The sequence below is a fragment of the Mus musculus genome, chromosome 4, assembly GCF_000001635.26.
Source record: "Mus musculus strain C57BL/6J chromosome 4, GRCm38.p6 C57BL/6J".
Taxonomy (NCBI): Eukaryota; Metazoa; Chordata; class Mammalia; order Rodentia; family Muridae; genus Mus; species Mus musculus.
The window spans coordinates 62373433-62392082 of NC_000070.6; the positions used below are offsets into that span (position 1 = coordinate 62373433).

Here is an 18650-nt window from a genome sequence, read left to right on the forward strand (position 1 = left end):
ACCCCTTGCTTCTTTTGGTTGGTTGGTTGGTTGGTTGGTTGGTTGGTTGGTTTTTGAGACAAGGTCTCACTAGGTAGACTAGGTAGACCCTGAACTTACCATGTAGCCCAAGTTAGCCTGCACCTCATAATCCTGCCTCCTTAACTCCCTGGGTTTATACTCAGCAGTGTTACTGGTAATTCTGATCCAAGTAGTCTTTGGACTTTGAGAAGCACCCGAGTTAGGAAGAAAGTGATTAGCATTTATTATTTATTGTGTATGTTATTAGGGTAGCAGTTGCTTTCATGTATACATTTACGTTTGATTTTTATGATGTTGTGACGTTATTATCCCAGTTTTATGTGTTCGTATATGAGTTCCTGTCTGAGTTCCAGTGTTGAGCGGTGCACCTGGTCAGCAGCCCATCTTGGAGGCAGTCTCCACTTTGGCGAAATGCCTCTCAGAGGAGATGCTTATCTGAGAGTGAACTGCCAAGTGCAGATGATCTGTGTGTGTGATAAGTAAGTGCTAGAGCCTCGGAAAGGTCGGAATGTTGAAAGCATATCAACTCTGAGGCATTCAGAAAGGCAAGTGTGTGTTTGCTTTATGGAAACTGCTGTCCACATCTGAACTTTTAAACTGAATAGGTACTAAAGATAAATTATTCTGTCCTTTGACTAAGAGAACTATAAAAGGTTAAATTGCTCAATGTATAAGGAAAATAATCAGGGCTAGAACTAAAATTTCTAATTGTAATTATCATAAAGGTTCAGGTGGCCTTAAACTCATGTTGCCTGGGAATTATGTAGAGAAGTGTGAAGTCTATGAGTGGGAATTATTTTCTAGCTGTGTGAGAGAGGCTAAGGATGCTATTAAACATCCTGTAACGTGGCAGTTTGTAATAAAGGATTGTCTAGCTTAAAATGTCAGTGATACTGAGACTAAGACGTGTTTTACACAAAATAATTCTGCATGGTGAGGTTGGAACAAGCATCCAACTTGTGAACTCAGTCTTCCATGTTGTCCGTTGTCTTTAAAGCAGGATATTAAAAACTGGAGCTCCCTACTCCTAGCCACTGACACTGTGGGGGGAGGTACAAGTGAAGCCTGAGTGAGGTCTGTGTTACTGTAGAAAGCGTTCTGGTGTAACAGAGTTATGAGGTCCAGTGAGATAAGCACTTGCTGTTTTTATATTCTGCTGCGTGTTCTTCCTGGAACTTAGTCTACCTGTGTTTTATTTGTTTGCTTGACTGGCTGGCTGGCTGGCTGACAACAGATTTGAATGGTTTCTCCAAGTGCTTTGAATTTAGCACAACTTCTGAACATGGTACTTACTGCAGTCCTAAAGACCATGGACTGTTTAAAGAATTATTCCAGGAGCCAGAAATGAACAGAGCCAGAATTTGAATGCTGTATAACTCCATGCTTGTGTCTCTCCCGGCTTACTACTTGTGAAGAACGAACTCCCAGTTACCCTTCAGATACAATGTATAGACTCCTGACTGATAAACTCTTAAGTCCTTTAACTGATACTTTTTAACTCTTTCCCCAAGAGCAAGGTCTGAACAAAGGAACAGCCACTTCAATCTCATTAACCTCTTCTCTCCCTGACTGTGTTGTTGACCTTGGATGCCCTGGGTGCTTCTCTTGCCTCGGTGGGACACTTTCCTGCCCATATACCAAGCTCTAATAATATAGCAGTTCTTAAATGCCACCTCTGTAAAGGCTCCTCATGTTATCATCCTCCCTGCCCCATTCTATCCAATTTTGTTCCTTCCTGGGTCTTCCATTTACAGATGTTTTCCCCTTCATCCACTTATCATAAATTGTGTATAACTACACATATTTATTTGCTTCTATAGTTAATGAGGGTTTTCTCCCTTAGGGGAGCTCCCCAAAAGCAAATAGGTTGTCATTTTTATCTAATTCCATGTAAATGGATATTAGAATCTACCTGGGTTTTATAGGAATTAATAAATACTTTTGCTTTGTGCAGAGGGGAAGACTCTTATGTAGCATAGGCTCGCCTAAAACTCACTGTGTACTGAAGATAATTTGAACTTCTGGTCCTCTGTTCTTACATCCTAAACACTAGGAATACAGACATGCACCACCATGCCCTGTTTATGTGGTGCTGCTGGGGTGGAGCCCAGGGTTTCCTACTGCTGGCAAGCCCTCAACCAAATGGGTGAGCTTCATACACAGCCCCGCAGATCCCTTTGAAAGACTGCTGGTAGATGTTCTTCCAGAGGCTGGAAGGTAGGAATTAGGAAGTTTCTTGTCCTCAAGGAACTTAGGGAATATGTGTGATATTTCCATCTTGTATGTTAAGAACTATTGGTTAAATGTTTCATAAGTAGCAAAGTCCAAAAAAATGGATTTCTTTAGTTAGAAATACAAGGCAACCCTCATCAAAGGGATACCCTAGTTCCACAGAGAGAACTAGAGTGCACACTCAACAGAAGTTATGGGCTCTGATTTATTCTCAGTTTGGGTGCTGTGTGTGTTCTGCACAATAAGTGTAAATAGGAACAGGATTTGGACCTATGGAGATACGGGGGGAAAGGAGTTTCAAGAGGGCATAGTCAGGAAAAAAAAAGTTTCAAAGTGCTAAAATCATTCAGAAAAGCTAAGATCTGTCTTAGTGAAACACATCCATGTGGAGAGAATTAGAATGGGGAGAGGGGAGGGAGGAAGGGAGATTCCCATGTGAAGAGGATTACACTGAGATATGAAGAGAGTGAGACAGACACAGAGTGAACAAAGAGTCAGGTGAAATCAGTGTACCATGAGGGAAATAGTCCCTCATACTGCAGCCTAGAAAGCAGTTCACAGCTTGAGACACACCTGCACTTGAGATACTAGTTTAACCTGGGCTGCTGGTTCTTAGACCAACACCATCACCATCAAATAGCACGATTCAAATCACTGTGGAGCATCTTCTGTATTTGGCTTGGCTGGAAGAGTTCGCTTATATTTCTGGAATGGAGCAATACATGACATGTCCCCACAGGTGTTGGAGCAGTTACTAAAAATTACTATATTTACAGATTGGTCCATGCTGTAACTTTTCTAAGGTTTTTCCAGTTATTTGTTTCTTTGGGGTCCTACTTTCTTGAAACCAGGCTTCTTTCCTTAGCCTCTCATAATAATAATAATAATAATAATAATAACTATTATAATTATGCCCAAAGGTGGCAACAGAAGTGTTTTGAAATATTTGTAGTTGTGAGAAGAAATTTTGGAGTAATGCCTCCAGTCAACTGTTTCTTCTGCCTTCTCTCTACACCATTCTGTTAGCACGCTGACAGAAGAAATAAGCACAGATTGAAAAGGTCATGAAGCCAGGCAGTGGTGGCGCACGCCTTTAATCCCAGCACTTGGGAGGCAGAGACAGGCGGATTTCTGAGTTCCAGGCCAGCCTGGTCTACGGCTATACAGAGAAACCCTGTCTCAAAAAACCAAAAAAAAAAAAAAAAAAAAAAAAAAAAAAAGAAAAGAAAAGAAAAGATCATGAAGACAGTTTAGGGATTTGTTGCCACCTAGCCCCAGTTAGACTTACAGAAAAAGGTTCATGTTTTACAGATGTGTAGTAGATGCTGGAAGCTAGGGAGGACTTGTTTCACAAAGACATTGGAAAGATGGACATTTGAGGCTGGAGCACAAGAGTGATTGATGTAGGCACAAAGGTGGCAACAGAGCTGTCAATAATGAAACCCCCAAGGCCAGCCAGAAGGTGGGAAAATCTATGGTTCCTGGCCGAGGGCCTCACTCTCTAGTACAGGAGAGTATATGAGTAGGCCACTGAGGCCCTCTGCACCTCGCTTCTTCCAGCCTTTTTGTTTTGTTTTGTTTTCTGAGACAGGGCTTCTCTGTGTTACAGAGCCCTGGCTATCCTGGACTCCGCTTTATAGACCAGACTGGTCTCGAACTCAAAAAGATCTGCCTGTCTCCACATCCTGAGTGTTGGGAGGCATGCATGCACCATCATGCCCAGCCCCAGAAAAGACTTTTTAACATGCTGTTTGTTTCATGTTCTATGCAATTATTTATTTAGTAAATGTACAGAGTAAATGTACTTTAAGTTGATCTAACCTGACAGTTCTTGGATTTCCTCTGTTGTACATTTGTGTGTTGTTTGTCAAGGTTTAGGGCCTTCAAGGCTCAGTTCCTAGGATCTGGGCTGGCATTTCAGTCCACTTGAACTTTTTTTCTTTAAAGATTTGTTTATTATATTTATAGGAGTACACCGTAGCTGTTTTTAGACATACCATAAGAGGGCATCAGATCCTATTACAGATGGTTGTGAGCCACCATGTGGTTGTTGGGAATTGAACTCGGAGCCTTTGGAAGAGCAGTCAGTGCTCTTAATGGCTGAGCTATCTTTCCAGCCCCCACTTGAACTTTTAGAAACAAGTAAGAATTTTATTATCAGCCTCTCTCCTCACATTTGTCAATCAAAATAAACATTTTTTAAAAGCCATCTATCTGTAAAGGCAAACCAGTTAGGCCAGAAATATAAATATTCAAATTTGTATGTCAACATGTAGACTTCTGTGAAATAAATAGTTGAAGTGAGATTAATTCATCCAACTCTTTTTTTTTTCTTTTTTTTTTTGTTTTTGGGGGGTTTTGGTTGTTGTTGTTGTTTGTTTGTTTGTTTGTTGTTTTTCGAGACAGGGTTTCTCTGTATAACTCTGGCTGTCCTGGAACTCACTTTGTAGCCCAGGCTGGCCTGGAACTCAGAAATCCTCCTGCCTCTAATTCATCCAACTCTTAAAAGCTTACCTTGCAGGCTGGAGAATGTAGTTTCGTGATAAGAGTTCACACAAGCTTTGAGTTCAGTCCCACCACCACAAAAATAATAATAATAATAATAATAATAATGATGATGATGATGACTAGTCCTACCTGAAAGGTCCCCTTTCCTATATTTACTTGGGTCTGTAGGACATGGAAAGGTAAGTAAATAAAGTGGGGTGATCCCTGACATAAGTCCATAGTGAGGATGATAGAGGCAATCTGTTCGACTAGATACAAGCAGAAATGTTGAGTGAAGTTTTAGTTTTGGGTAGGGCTCCACTAATAACATACTGTCTTATTTTTATAGTTAAGGAAAATAGAGCTCTAAAGTACAAAACAATTTTCACAGTAAAGTAATTATCATGTCTCATGTTTAAACTAGTTATGGCTTCTTTTCTCACCTTTGTTGCTTATTCATTCATGTTTGAACCCAAGAGACACAAGTGATGTAGGGACTGGACAATGGGCGTCAGCACCATTTGACATTAGCATGCTTTCTCTGATAAATGGTGGCCCTTAGTCGCTATGCAGGGCCTCATGCAGTCAGGCCCCCAGCATCTGTCTTGCCCCAACAGGTTTCCTATTCATGCTTGTTCAGTCTGAACAGCTTAATAAGGTGGAGTGATGTGGGCTGATGAAACTCATGACACGAGAAGGTGACCTTCAACTAATAGCTGGAAACAGAGTGCTTTTTTGTCTTTTTCTGATTACAATCAGATCACAGGTTTGCTCTCTACTATGGACAGAATTAGATTTGGAGTCTCAGGGCAGCTGAATTACTGTCCTGCTGAATATATATTCCTAGCCAAGAGCCTCCAGGAGGAAGAGCCACTAATTGATAGCTGCTGTTTTATGATTTTAAAAACTTGTCAATCCATGCAGCATTTCTTGTTTGCCTAGATTATTGGCCACTCTCATAAACGAAAGCTCTTAAGTCTAATTGTTTGAAGTAGTTTTCCCCTTTATGTGTCTGGTGGTTGGTTCCTTTTGATGCAGCCTGGGAGCCTAATGTATGAGTAATTCAACGGCAAGAATTCTGCTGCTGCCTGAATGTGTACAATGGGCCAGCCTGGTCCCCACCCCCCTTTCCCCAAAAGTGCTTTTGGGGACTACAGGAACTATCTCAAGTAATGCTTACTGTGACATCTGGTGAAGAAAGAAAAACTAACATAATGAGAGTGATCGCTGAAAGTCTTCAAAGATTCACTAAATCAGTTGTTAGCCCAACCTAACCAGTGCTGTGAAGAGAAGCAGGTGAGAATTTATAGATGATTCCTTTTTGAGCAAAATGTTAGAGAGTCAAACTGAAGCATTGTTTCACTTGGACTTGGGATGGGGGAATCTCACTATGTAGCCCTGGCTATGCCCCCCAAGTGCTGGGATTAAAGGCAGAAACATCAGGACCAGCTCATTGGGGAACTTTTTAAAATGTATAAAGCTTGAGGGAGGGGTGTGTGTGAAGATGGGGAGATTGATTTTCATAAAGCCATCAAGACATTTTGAAGTTTAGCCATAGGAAAGCGGCCTGTAGTCATCCTCAGAGGTGGACTATGAGAGAGATCAATCCTTCATACAAGGAAGTTTTGAAAGTTACTTGACACAGAGTCTGGCCAGTACGAAGACTATCTACTCGCCTGACACAGGTCATTAGAGGGTGGTGTCAGTGCGGCTGAACTGCTTACTTGGCCATATGGACATAGTCCATAGCACGAGTCCCTGTTTACTGTGCTTTAATGGGTTTGACCTTGACTTTCTCCTGTCTTTTTTTTTTTTTTTTTTTTTTTTTTTTTTTTTTTTTTTGCCAAAAGCAGGAAAGCTGATTGTCTGGTTTGTGTTTGTACCAATGTAAAAGGAAACTTAACCCTTATGGTTTTAAGAATAAAAGCCTTCTTAATCCCCCTTATCACCAAAGTTGGGAAAGACCTAGGCAGTCTCTAGAAGTCCAAGACTCTAGATTACATCTGCCTGGGCTCGAAGGAGGGCCTGCCTGCCTGCCAGACTGACTACTTCCTTATTGCCTTTTGTGGGTCTATTCCATCATCCCAAGGGAGTATTTCTCTCCTTTGGTTATGGAATACCAGGAAAATAAAAGAATGTGAAGCCTAGAGCTCACCTGTTAGAAATACAGCGGGTGCCGAGACTCGCAGTACATCAGGATTTAGAAATACAGTGGGTGCTGAGACTCACAGTACATCAGGATTTAGAAATACAGTGGGTGCTGAGACTCACAGTACATCAGGATTTAGAAATACAGTGGGTGCTGAGACTCGCAGTACATCAGGGTTTAGAAATACAGTGGGTGCTGAGACTCACAGTACATCAGGATTTAGAAATACAGTGGGTGCTGAGACTCGCAGTACATCAGGATTTAGCTTTCTTGCTGATGTCCTGGCTTCTGTCCACAAATTCATTGTTCTTTTGCTAGAGATTCTAGGACTTCCGAAGTCTAGCTTTCTAAGTATTTTCTTTTCCTTGGCTTTGTTTAGCTTTTTGAGACTGGGTCTCCTTATGTAGCCTAGGCTGACCTGAAACTTGTAACCTGCTTCCCACATGCTGAGCTTGCAGGTCTGTACCATGACCTGCCTCAGCCTGCCTCAAGTGGGTCTCTTAGGTATGAGGGGAGGGGAGACTGCTTTTTCTGGTAGTTCTTAGGGGTAGACTGAACGCATTATAATAGAAAGAAAGCGGTTTGTATGAATGCACATGCTTAGGTGCAGGACAAGACAACACAGAAAGAACAGCAGGCTCCCCAATGTTCAGTGCAGTTTTCTCCACCTGATGGGATCTGTCAAGGGCAGAACCAAGGTCAGTCACCTCTAAAGATAAGATGCTCATGAGAAGCTGAGTAGAAAGCAGATGTCTTAGCTGTTGTATGGACTAGGTTCCTTAAAATCTGCATGGTTTTGTTTTGTTTTTATCAGTTCTTAGACTGTTTTATATTTCCATTAAAAATACAAGTTGTCTACACTAGGCTTAGGAACTTCCACATGCCTGCCGTTTAGTTCCTTCACTGCATTTTCCAAATCAAAGGGGATTTTCTAATTAGGGTCCCACTTGAATTCTATTAAAGAAACACTAGCTTAATCTGAGTGGGCAACAATGTAAATAAAAGTACAATATCTCTGCTCTCTTTACCTGCTTATAAGAAGCCCAGTAACATAACAATATTGCAAATGGGTTTTTATCAGATTGGAAGTTAAGAGTCAAGGGTTTTGTTTGTTTTTCAGTTCTATCTATGTTTTGCTAGTTCTTCTTTATAAATAATGTGTAACCCCGATGAAATGACTGCAGATAAGGGGCAAAGGGACAGTTGAGTTTTACTGTGAATTGCCATATACCCATAGAGTGTCCAAACAGAAACCCATTGAATAATTGCTTTATTGCAGAGATTTTAAGTTCCGCCTCTTACTCATCACTGCTCAATCCACTAATTACTTTTTAACGGAGAACTCGATTCCATAAAATGTACACCGGCTACTTTGTGGACCTTGAATCGGGTTCTTAGAAAGAGGTTGTAAGGGTGGAGTTAGATTACAGAAAATAGTTCTTAGAGAGCAAGTTGCCATGAAGTTTGAGAAGCAAGAATAAGTCAAACAGAAAAGCTCTGGGTTACTATGAGGTTGAACCATTCAGATTGTGAACTAAGCCAGTCCGATGGGCCTTTGGGTTCTGACTAATTCATTATTCTGGCAGTATCCATTTTTGTTCTAGAATGAACTAAGTTTGGGTCAACTTAAAGCTATCACTAGAAAACCAGCCAACAATACTAATTTTCCTTCTATGAATAGAATTTCTGTTGTACAGGGAATGGGTTAAGTATGTTTGAGATGCATGTGTCCAATTTGATTGATTGATAGATAGATAATAGAGTGTCGGTTATCCAGACACATGGCACATTACTGAAAAGCTCAATTGGCAGAAAAAAAATATAGACTAGCATTTACTTATTATGATCTAAAATTTGAGAGGATTAGAGAGATAGCTCAGTGGTTAAAATCACTGGCTGCTCTTGCAGAGGACCCAAGTTTGATTCCCAGTACCCACACAGTAGCTCATATCCATCTATCAACAGCTCCTCTTCCGGAGGATCTGATGCTCTCTCTGACCTTTGCTGTGACCAGACGCACACTTAGTGAACAGACACGTACACAAGGCAAAAAAACCGTACAATAAAAGCAAATAAAGATACAAAATTAGATAGATAGATAGATAGATAGATGGATGGATGGATGGATGGATGGATGGATGGATGGATAGATAGATGGATAGATGGATAGGTAGATGGATGGATAGGTAGATAGATGGATAGATAAGTAAATTGCCATGCTGCTGATTGATCACAGGGCCTTGTGCTGGGCAAGTGCTCAGCCACTGAGCTATAACTCCAGCCCTTATTTACTATGTTTTCATAAATAATTTCTAAGTTCTTCCCGCTATGCATTAATATTATATATTGTATAATTTATATAAATTTGGTTTGACATAATTCTGTTGGATCTTTCCTAATCTCAGACTCAGAGCCCTCACACATGCTAAGCAAATGATGTCTCACTGAGCTACCATCCTCAGAGTAAGCTTAGTGAACACAAGGACTTCAAGTTGCAGTTTGAGCTTCACTGTTGATTTCTGCCCATCTGTATCGCCCTATTCAGACACCACTGGGTAAGCCTTGAAGAAGGCTCCCATTACAGAAGTCCATTGTCCACACAAGAAAAACAAGCAGATTGTCTTCCTGCTCTCTTCCCTGGTGTGTTTGAATGTAGAATGCACCCTACACACACAATGCTGCAGAGCAGGTGCACAGTTGAAAGCTTCTCTTAAGCTTTGAACGTATGAATGTATGAATTCCTGGGCCACTGGGCTGTCTGAAGAGTTTTTGATAGTTTACCATTGAATAGATCTCTCTAGTTGGAACATGGCTCTTAAACAAAAGAGAACAGGTCTTCAACTATTATTACTAAAAGCAGTGTTGGCAGAGTTTGAAGAAATCAAGGGTACATATGGGGCTCGAGTAGCTTGTATTGCTGTTCCTGCTTTTAAAGAGTACGTCGTGAGGTGTGTGCTCAACTTCTCCAACTCTTTCGTCTCTAAGGAAAGACTGTCTGGTTCATTTCTTTATCTCTCTCGGCCTCATAGAAATAATAGCACCCAATAAAATGTTCACTGCCTCTCCATGACCTGGATTCCTGTTGATAACATGGAATGAAATTATCTTTGGTACTTTTCTGTTATCGCTTCCAGCCTTATACTGGAAGAAAATAAAATTTGTAACTTCTGTTTGTGAGCCTTTATTAGTCATTCTGGAACCTTTTATCTTGATGCCATTTCATTTATTTGGTTCAGAATCATAAGTCATAACCAATAATCCCACCATTCCTTTTTAAAGGAAAATTGCTGACTGCTGGCCCATGACTTGTGGACTCACTATTATATTTTGTTACTTAGTGTTTATTATAAAATTTTCATGAACAAAGCCACTTAATACCATAACAATGGTGTTAAGGGGAAAAGATACATTGTCAACTCTATAATGATAAGTGAGGTCTAGCATGACCATTACTGGAGTTGAAAGTGGAACTTGCCTGTGTGACAGAACTGTGCCTGTTTTGTAAGCCTGCTAACATAGAGTCCTGGGTAGGAATTGAGAGGGGAGGCTGCACCTTTGTGCTCTGGAGTTGGACACGTGGTTTCCTGGGTGTGAAAGCTCTGGCTGAGGAGCATCTCCGTACAGCTCAGCAATGTCACGCTGCCCTGCCTCTCCTCCGTAGTGCTGCTTCCATCACGAGATTATCCTGTTCACCTCACTGCTTCTCTCCTTATCGGCTACTTTGCTTTACCTGCTGTGGATTGCTGGTACTTAGCTCTGACTTTGGCCCTTGCTAGGAGCTTGATTGATGAGTAATCAAAAGCATACACAGACTCGAGTCCATGGATACCTAATTGAAATTTTTTTACTGTTTTGAGACAAGGTCAGTGTCACCTACGATTGCCTCAAACTCAGAATCTGTCTCCCTCAAACTTCTGAGTGCTATGGTTACAGGTGTACACCACCATGCCCTGTTCCTATTTTGAATTTCTTCTACATACTGGAGTTGTGGAACACATAGAGAGATTTCAGGAGGTAGACAGATGGTTCAGAGGTTAAGCAAACTTGTTAGTTGGCTCAGAGGTTAAACAAACTTGGTGGTTGGCTCAGAGGTTGAACAAACTTGCTGGTTTTGCAGAAGGCCCAGGCTCCATTCTCAGCACTCTTCATGGTGGCTCACATGTATCTGTAACTCCAGTTCCAGGGCATCCAGCATCCTCTTTTGGCCTCCATGGGCACTGCACACAAATGATACACATTCATACATGCAGGCAGAATACTCATACACATACAATAAATAAAATTTAGAAAGAAAAAAAAAAAAACAGGCTTTTAGTGGAGGTGGGGGACACACCTGAGAGGCTGAGTTTGAGGCTAGCCTGGTCTACAGAGCAAGTTCCAGGTCAGCCAGGGCTACACAGAAAAACCTTGTCTTGAAAAACCAAAAAAAGAAAGACAGATTTTTATGAAAATCTCCCTCTGCACATATAGTCCAACTCCCCAGTCCCCAGCCTCCACAGCAACCATGGGAGTTACTGCCCCTTGACCCATTTAGACCTCTGTAGAAAAGCATTAACGTGATGCAAAGATACAAGGCTGAATATGCACTGTCCAAACCTAATTTAATATATTCATCCAATTTATACCTTGTTTTTCATGTTCTTAACTCTAATGTCCTGGTGCGTCTGAAACTGTCTCTGAGGTCTGGGCACGCTCTTTGCCTACGGCAGCAACAGACCTTTCTCCAGATTTAAATGAGCTCTAAGTTGATTGTCCTCTAAGCCTAAGTGGAATCTGAACATCCTGGTTAAACACAGCCACCCCAATTAGAAGACGTATCTGAAGCCTTGGCTTTTATCTACTGCTGTTTATGATTAAACAGCCTTAGAGCAATTGCATTTTGTTAGTGGCTTATACTTATACATTATTACAAATTATCTATTTCCTGCCATCTGAAGGGGCTGGGTTTTTCTACCTTAAATTAAACACACACTTAATCTGTGTCTTAGAGGAGTAACTGCAGATTAAGGAACGAGATCTCAAGCCTTCAGGACAAGCCCTTGGTCCTTCTTCTCAAAGGTGATTCTTAGTCCAAGTTGCTGTGCGTCTAGGAGAGCTTTTGTTCATTTGGGCAAAATTCTGTGTAGACAAAGTATTTATCAAGAAAATTCTATGTTGTTTTTCTTGAAAGACTTTTCCACTGAATCTCATCTTTTTCTGGAAAACTGGCAATGAACCATATGGGGATGAACCATATGGAGATGCACCACCATATGGGTATGAACCACACGGACGACAACATTACCATGCCACCTCACCACCACCCGACCACCTCAGCCTCACACTCCCACGGTGGAGGGGACAGCATGATGATGATGGTAAGAGTCACACACTCGGGGGTTACCCAAGAGGGAAACCACAGCACGCACACACACATACACCCAGTGAGTCTAGAGACTTACCAGCGTTCATGTGGCAGGCTTGTTACAGAGTGACACCAAACCCAACATTTTCTACAATCCTTTCTTCCCTAATCCTTTTGAAATTCACCTTTTCCTGAATTAAATCCTAGTGTTTGGTTTGTGATACGTGTACAAAAGAGAAAGACATGAGATTGGGGGCGGGGCGGGGGGGGGGGGAGGGATGCACTCTTAGTGCCAAGGTGGTAAAGCCTCCCACTGCTTTGAGTACTTCTAATCCTGAGGTTACCTTTAACTGTTTGCAGACTCTTAGATCATTCCCATTAGGGTCCTCAGCCTTCTCTAACTGACTTGTTTGGTTTTCTGGCAGCCTATGACCTTCTACTTTGACTTTAAGAATGTGAATCTATTGTTTTCCGGTTTGGTAATCAATACACCTGGAGGTGAGTAACCATCAGATAACCTTCGAAGATGACAATGTCATGAGAGATGATGATGTAGATTTAGAAACCTGGCACCTCTCTGTTCCGTCACTGGGTCTGTATGGTTGTGCTACATAACATCACAATTCCTAGACCCTAGGCAGAAGAGGCAACACAGTTTTGCTCCTCCAGTGAGCTTCCTTTATGTATATGGTTTGGAGCACTAATATATAATTAAAATGCCAGATAAAGATCTTTTTCAATTCTTTTCTTGTTTGCTAAGTTACTGATCCTAGGCCTAAGACTATATAATTAAAATGCCAGATAAAGATCTTTTTTCTTTTTTTGGGGGTGGGGTGGGGGGTTAGTTGGTTTTTTGTTGTTGTTGGGTTTTTTTGGGTTTTTTGGGGGGGGGTTGTTGTTTTTGGTTTTTTTTTTTCTGAGACAGGGTTTCTCTGTGTAGCCCTGGCTGGCCTAGAACTCACTCTGTAGATCAGGCTAGCCTCAAACTCAGAAATCCGCCTGCCTCTGCCTTCCAAGTGCTGGGATTAAAGGTGTGTGACACCATTGCTAAGCTCCAGATAAAGATCTTTTTCAATCCTTTTCTTGTTTGTTAAATTATTGATCCTAGGCCTAAGACTATAAGCATACTCAAATATCACAGTATAACCCAAGGTTAAAAACTGAGAGGCAGAGGCAGGAAGATCTTTGTGAGTTCAAGGCCAGCTCATAGAGAGTTCAGGCATAGATGCTGCCTCCAAAAACAATAGTGTTAATCTCATAACTACCTGTTTACAGATAAACCTAAGCCTCGTGTAGTAGAAATGTTGTTCCCTGAATCACACAGTTAGTATCTCAGAGCTAAAACCAGGACCATACTTTCTAGAACTCTCTAAACCAGTGCTCTCTCTGCTGCATCAAATGATGGTTTCCATATCCCTGATGCTTGGCATATCATGGAGCCTCACTTCCTTTTAAGGTAGCTGTCATTTATCTTTCTGTATCTATCATAGATTGGTATGCTTTACATTTAAACTGCAGTTGCATGAGTTTAATAGGCACCTAAACTGCATTAGGTACCAAACTTATTTTGGAAATAACCTAGTTTGCTTTTGGGAGTGGAAGAGAAAGCGTTAGTCCTGTTAGTGTATCATATAAATACACTATAAATACATTTATCTTATCAATGCTTAGCTATATATGCATAATCCCTTAAAATGCCTATTCAAAATATAGAGGCAGCACTTGTAAAAGCAGGTTGTTTTAGCTGATGTGATAGTGTGCACCTTTAATCCCATTGCTCAGGAGGCCAAGATCAACCTGGGCTACACAACAAAGTCCTGTTAAACAATAAGACAACAGTTGGCTGTTCCTTCTTTCAGTATTCTGTATATAATCAGAAAGTATGATCCTGAGCAGAGGCAGAGACTGTTGTTAATGGCTCAGCTCCACTGAGTGGGTAGAAACACAACCATGCAGTTTATTCACAAACTGAGCCTGATGCTTTTTCTGTTTGGTTTGGTTTGAGTTATGCCTTGCCATGTAGCACAGGCTAATTGTGTACTTGTCATTTTCTGCCCCAGCCTCCTGAGCACTGGAATCATAGGCCAGTGCCAATGTGACCGACCAGCAGTATGCTCACTAAGTTTTGACTGTACCGTCACCTCTTCCTTCTTTTCTCTCTTCCTCCCCTCCCCTTTCCCGTCCTGTCCTTTTTTCCTCAGAAATGGCTGGAGCCTTCGTGGCAGTGTTTTTACTAGCAATGTTTTATGAAGGACTCAAGATAGCCCGAGAGGGTCTGCTTCGAAAGTCTCAAGTCAGCATTCGCTACAATTCCATGCCTGTCCCAGGACCAAATGGAACCATCCTAATGGAGACACACAAAACTGTTGGGTAAGAAGATGCAACAGATCCAAAGGGAAATTCTAGAGATCTCTTAGTAATGTAGTAAGGCAGGCCTTCTTCTTCCGGAGTTGGTGATTCTAACTTTAGAAGTTCCAGGTTGTGGGCTATGGTATTTGGGATCCTGCAAAAGCACATACACGTTTGTTCTATGTTGTAAGTGTCACTCTGAAAGAAGTTTAACAGTATCTGGTTTTTAAAATATTTGCTATGTAGTAATGGGCATTTTAAGATATAGTTAAGATATAAAAGAATGGCAGAATGCGATTGATTCCTTCCTGTCGAGTTAAATCTAATCAGATATGATGGATGCCGGTAGTCCCAGCACTTGGAGAAGGCTGGAGGACCAGAATTCAAGGCTATCCTTGGCTACACAGTGAATTTGAGACCAGCTTGGGCTCATGAGACCCTGTCTCAAGGAAAAATCAAAAGTTCTTTACAGATGTGTGCGTGCGGGCGTCAGTTTCCAGGATAGCCGTGCTGCAGTCCAGTTAGGCTGTTCTCCTGAGCTGCAGGTGCCCAGGTCTGACTCTCCTTCTCTGCTTATCCCCAGGCAGCAGATGCTGAGCTTCCCCCACCTCCTGCAGACAGTGCTGCACATCATCCAGGTAGTCATCAGCTACTTCCTCATGCTCATCTTCATGACCTACAATGGGTACCTATGCATTGCAGTAGCAGCAGGGGCTGGGACGGGATACTTTCTCTTCAGCTGGAAGAAGGCAGTGGTGGTGGACATCACAGAGCACTGCCATTGATATCAGACTCCACATATGGCCTTATTAATTGCTGTAGGAAGCATCTTGGGACTGGAAGATATGATTCCCTTTCCAATCATCCCTTCTCTCTCCTGTCTATACATACACACCTACTGAATAGAAGCCTAGCTGACAGTCTCTGAATAGTGGTTTTTCTAATAAGATGAGATTTTTTTCTCTTGGGAAGTCACCTGTGAGATGTCTTCTCCCTCATCATCCTGAGCCTTATCTAATCCAGGTAGCTTCCTAGTTAAAGACTTGGTTATCTGCTTCTTTTTACTTCTCCAGGTTTTGATTTGTTTTGTTTTGTTTTATTTGCGGGGGGAGTGGGATACATTTTGTTTTAAACAGATATGTGTATTTGATAGGTGGGATTCTGGGTCAGTGATAAAAAAGGATTGTAACAGGATTGATGGCACTTAGGGACATCTCATCCAACCGGGACTTAAATTTCACACTAGAAATGAGCTCCAGTCTTAACTCAGTGAATGGGAAACACATGTTCCTCTCTCCAGGTTACACTGAAACCTGTGTAGTGTGTACAGAGTGGGTAGGGACTAAACACAGGCCTAGCGTCTATGAGTCTGTATTCCTGCTCAGTCATCAACTTGTGTTCCTATTGAACATTTGATCAGAATGAACTTGCCAATCAAAACAAAAACAGGACAATCAATTTAAGACAACAGAAATAGAGATTGTTAAATAAAACCATTAGTATTTTACTTTGACTCAGTACCTTGGTTTGTCCCAACTGAATAAGAGTTTGTATTGTGTGTGTGTTCCTTGAAACCAATGATTTTCAAACTTTACAGCTTCAGAATCACCCAGAGGGCTTGTTAAGACACTACTTGGTGGACCTCAACCCCAGAACCACCAAATTTGGCATTTCTAAGTTCCTAGGTGATGTTCTACTCACAGTCAGTCCAGAGGATTACCTTAAGAGTCTCTGCATTAAACTAGAAAAGTTGCACCTAGAAGGGACAGAGGGTGGGGCTACCTGCTATCAGGCATGAACATGTGAATTGCTGGTTAGTAGGTGGTATGCCTTGGGCACATGTCACATCTAAATGCTGCTGGTCGATACTTTATCATTCCACAAACATTTATTCACTTCCAAATATGTTTTATGTATACCCACATACAGTGTGTGGGATTACAGCCAAAGTATACTTGTCAACATATACGAAGTCTCTAGTCCTAACTTTTAAAGATCTAAGGTTCCTTGGAAGTTATTTGAAGGCCAAGAGACCTTTGCTCTGCTGTGTGAGTCAGCCAGTCAAAAGCCCAGAAAGGCAAAAACCCAGCTTTCTTGTTTGGAGAGACATGGGGCATGTGTCTGCCAATAGCCAGTTGTTCTCAGTGTGCACTATGTAGGTCCCCATCCACTACTTGACCACCTTTATCATTTACGGGGATTTACATAGATTACAGTGGCCAAGACCCCTTTCTCAATGAAGGATCTCATTGGACGTCCTGTCAATCATTAATCTACATGCAGGCTTGTTCCCACACTACCTCTTTAAAGCGATTCTTCCTATGCTGGTCTGTTCAATCCTGCCCTCTTTGGTGCTAGATCCAGTTGTGCCTCAGAGCAGAAGAAACAAACCTGCTGTCTTGTTGGCCCAGTGTTTCAGTTTTGAAGTGTGTACTTTCTCCTCTGTGTGTGCCAATTACATATTAGAGAACAAGGAATGTGTACTTTGGTGGCTTTGAACCAAGAAAAGGTTTTAAGCCTACTGGATGGAGTCTAAAATTCTTAGAAATCAACTTTAGAGCTTTGCTTTTCTCTGAGTTCATCCTGCAGTGAATGACAGGTACTGACAGCCCAACATTAAGGTGCAAATAGCCTGTTTGTCATATCAGAAGCCATGGAATAATAAACCCAGGGGAATCCAGAAACCACACTTAGTGGTAACCCTGGTGCTCTCTAGAATCTCCAAATGAGCTGCTATAAAACACCTTTCAGGGGCTGAGATGCAGCTCTGGTGTGAGTCACTTACCTAGCTTATGTCAGGCCCCTAAAAGTAATGCATAAACTGTCAGAATCGGGACCTTATCGTTGAGGTGAAAAGAACCAAGGCCCGTAGGAACAAGGTGCTATGAATCTGAAACCAAGAGAAACCTCAGTTTGGCATGGTTCTTCAGGGTAGCTTCCGAGTAGAAATAGTCTGCTGCAAATCCTAAACTTAAGATCCCTGCGCTAGGTTGCTAGAGACTGCGGTTAGTGCAGAACAGAGGTAAGCCTAAGTCCCATCCTCATGAACTTCAATGCCCAGCCTTTGTGTTTATTTTATCTAAATGTCTCCTTTCATCTGTGGGAAAGCTATAGCTGAGTGTCTTTAGCCCCTGCCCTACTTTTCCCTCTCTGACTTTTTTCCCAGGTAGCTTAGTGTTTAACATCTCTCTCACCATCCTGATGCAGTAGCATGGCTATTGCTGAGGTTATTTTACCTAATAATTAGAACTTTGTATTTACAAAGCAAGTAGAGGTCTTAAATTTGCTTCAAGAAGCAGTTGCTCCACTGGAATTTCTATAAAGCTGGGTAAAGGGTTAGCAGAATTACAGATCTTAAGTACTAACTGCAGTCCAAGATGGAAGAGTACTCAGCAGCCACTGCCCTCATCAGGAACCTCCTCGGCATCCATCAGTCTCCTCACTGCTCCTGTGCGCAGGGCTGTCCCTCCCACACTCCCTTCCAGGCCGTGGCCTTCGCTTCCTCATTAGAATCAGGAGAGTGAGGCACAGTGTCCATCATGCCATTTAATCTTGTGCCTGCCCTTTCCAGCCTCTTCAAAAGATGCATCCAAACAACAGGTCTGCATTTGATGTAATGCCTTAATTACTGGGGCCACATTCACGTTGACTGTCTCAGAGACTGTAAGCTCCCGGAGAGCAGGGTTGCTGTAATGGGAATGTTTAAGTGTTGTGTGCAAGAAAACAAAATAAATATTTTGATTTTCGTGATTCTATGCATGTCTGTCTACACACTGTCCAAATAAGCTGGTTCTGGGACGTCAGTCTCCTCCATGGCATGGCCTTGTTGCTCTCCTGCCACTCTTAAGCAGACCTGGTGCCTGCCACAGGGTCAGCATGACCTTGTGCATAGCACATAGCAGCAAATATTTCAGTATAGGAGCGATTCTTAAGTTCAGAAACTAACCTTTGCCGCCTTTCATCCGTAGTTCATAACCCCTGTGTTCATGCCATTAGGCGGCAGCACTAGCTTCCAGGAGGCTCCCGGGCAGACTGTGCCCATCCCTGTAGCAGAGGGGAAGTATTACT

At 42.0% G+C, this 18650-nt stretch overlaps 1 protein-coding gene across 2 annotated transcripts in view; it reads left to right on the forward strand.

The window, feature by feature from the left end:
• The window catches only part of Slc31a1 (solute carrier family 31, member 1), a 31187-nt gene extending 12850 nt beyond the window's left edge, over positions 1-18337 (forward strand). For both annotated transcript variants that reach the window (XM_006537711.3, NM_175090.4), the window contains exons 2-5: positions 12060-12246; positions 12659-12731; positions 14435-14603; positions 15166-18337. In XM_006537711.3, coding sequence (XP_006537774.1) covers positions 12100-12246; positions 12659-12731; positions 14435-14603; positions 15166-15367 — 591 coding nt within the window. In that variant the 5' untranslated portion in view covers positions 12060-12099 and the 3' untranslated portion in view covers positions 15368-18337. The remainder of the gene's footprint in view (positions 1-12059; positions 12247-12658; positions 12732-14434; positions 14604-15165) is intronic.
• The last annotated feature ends 313 nt before the right edge of the window (positions 18338-18650 follow it).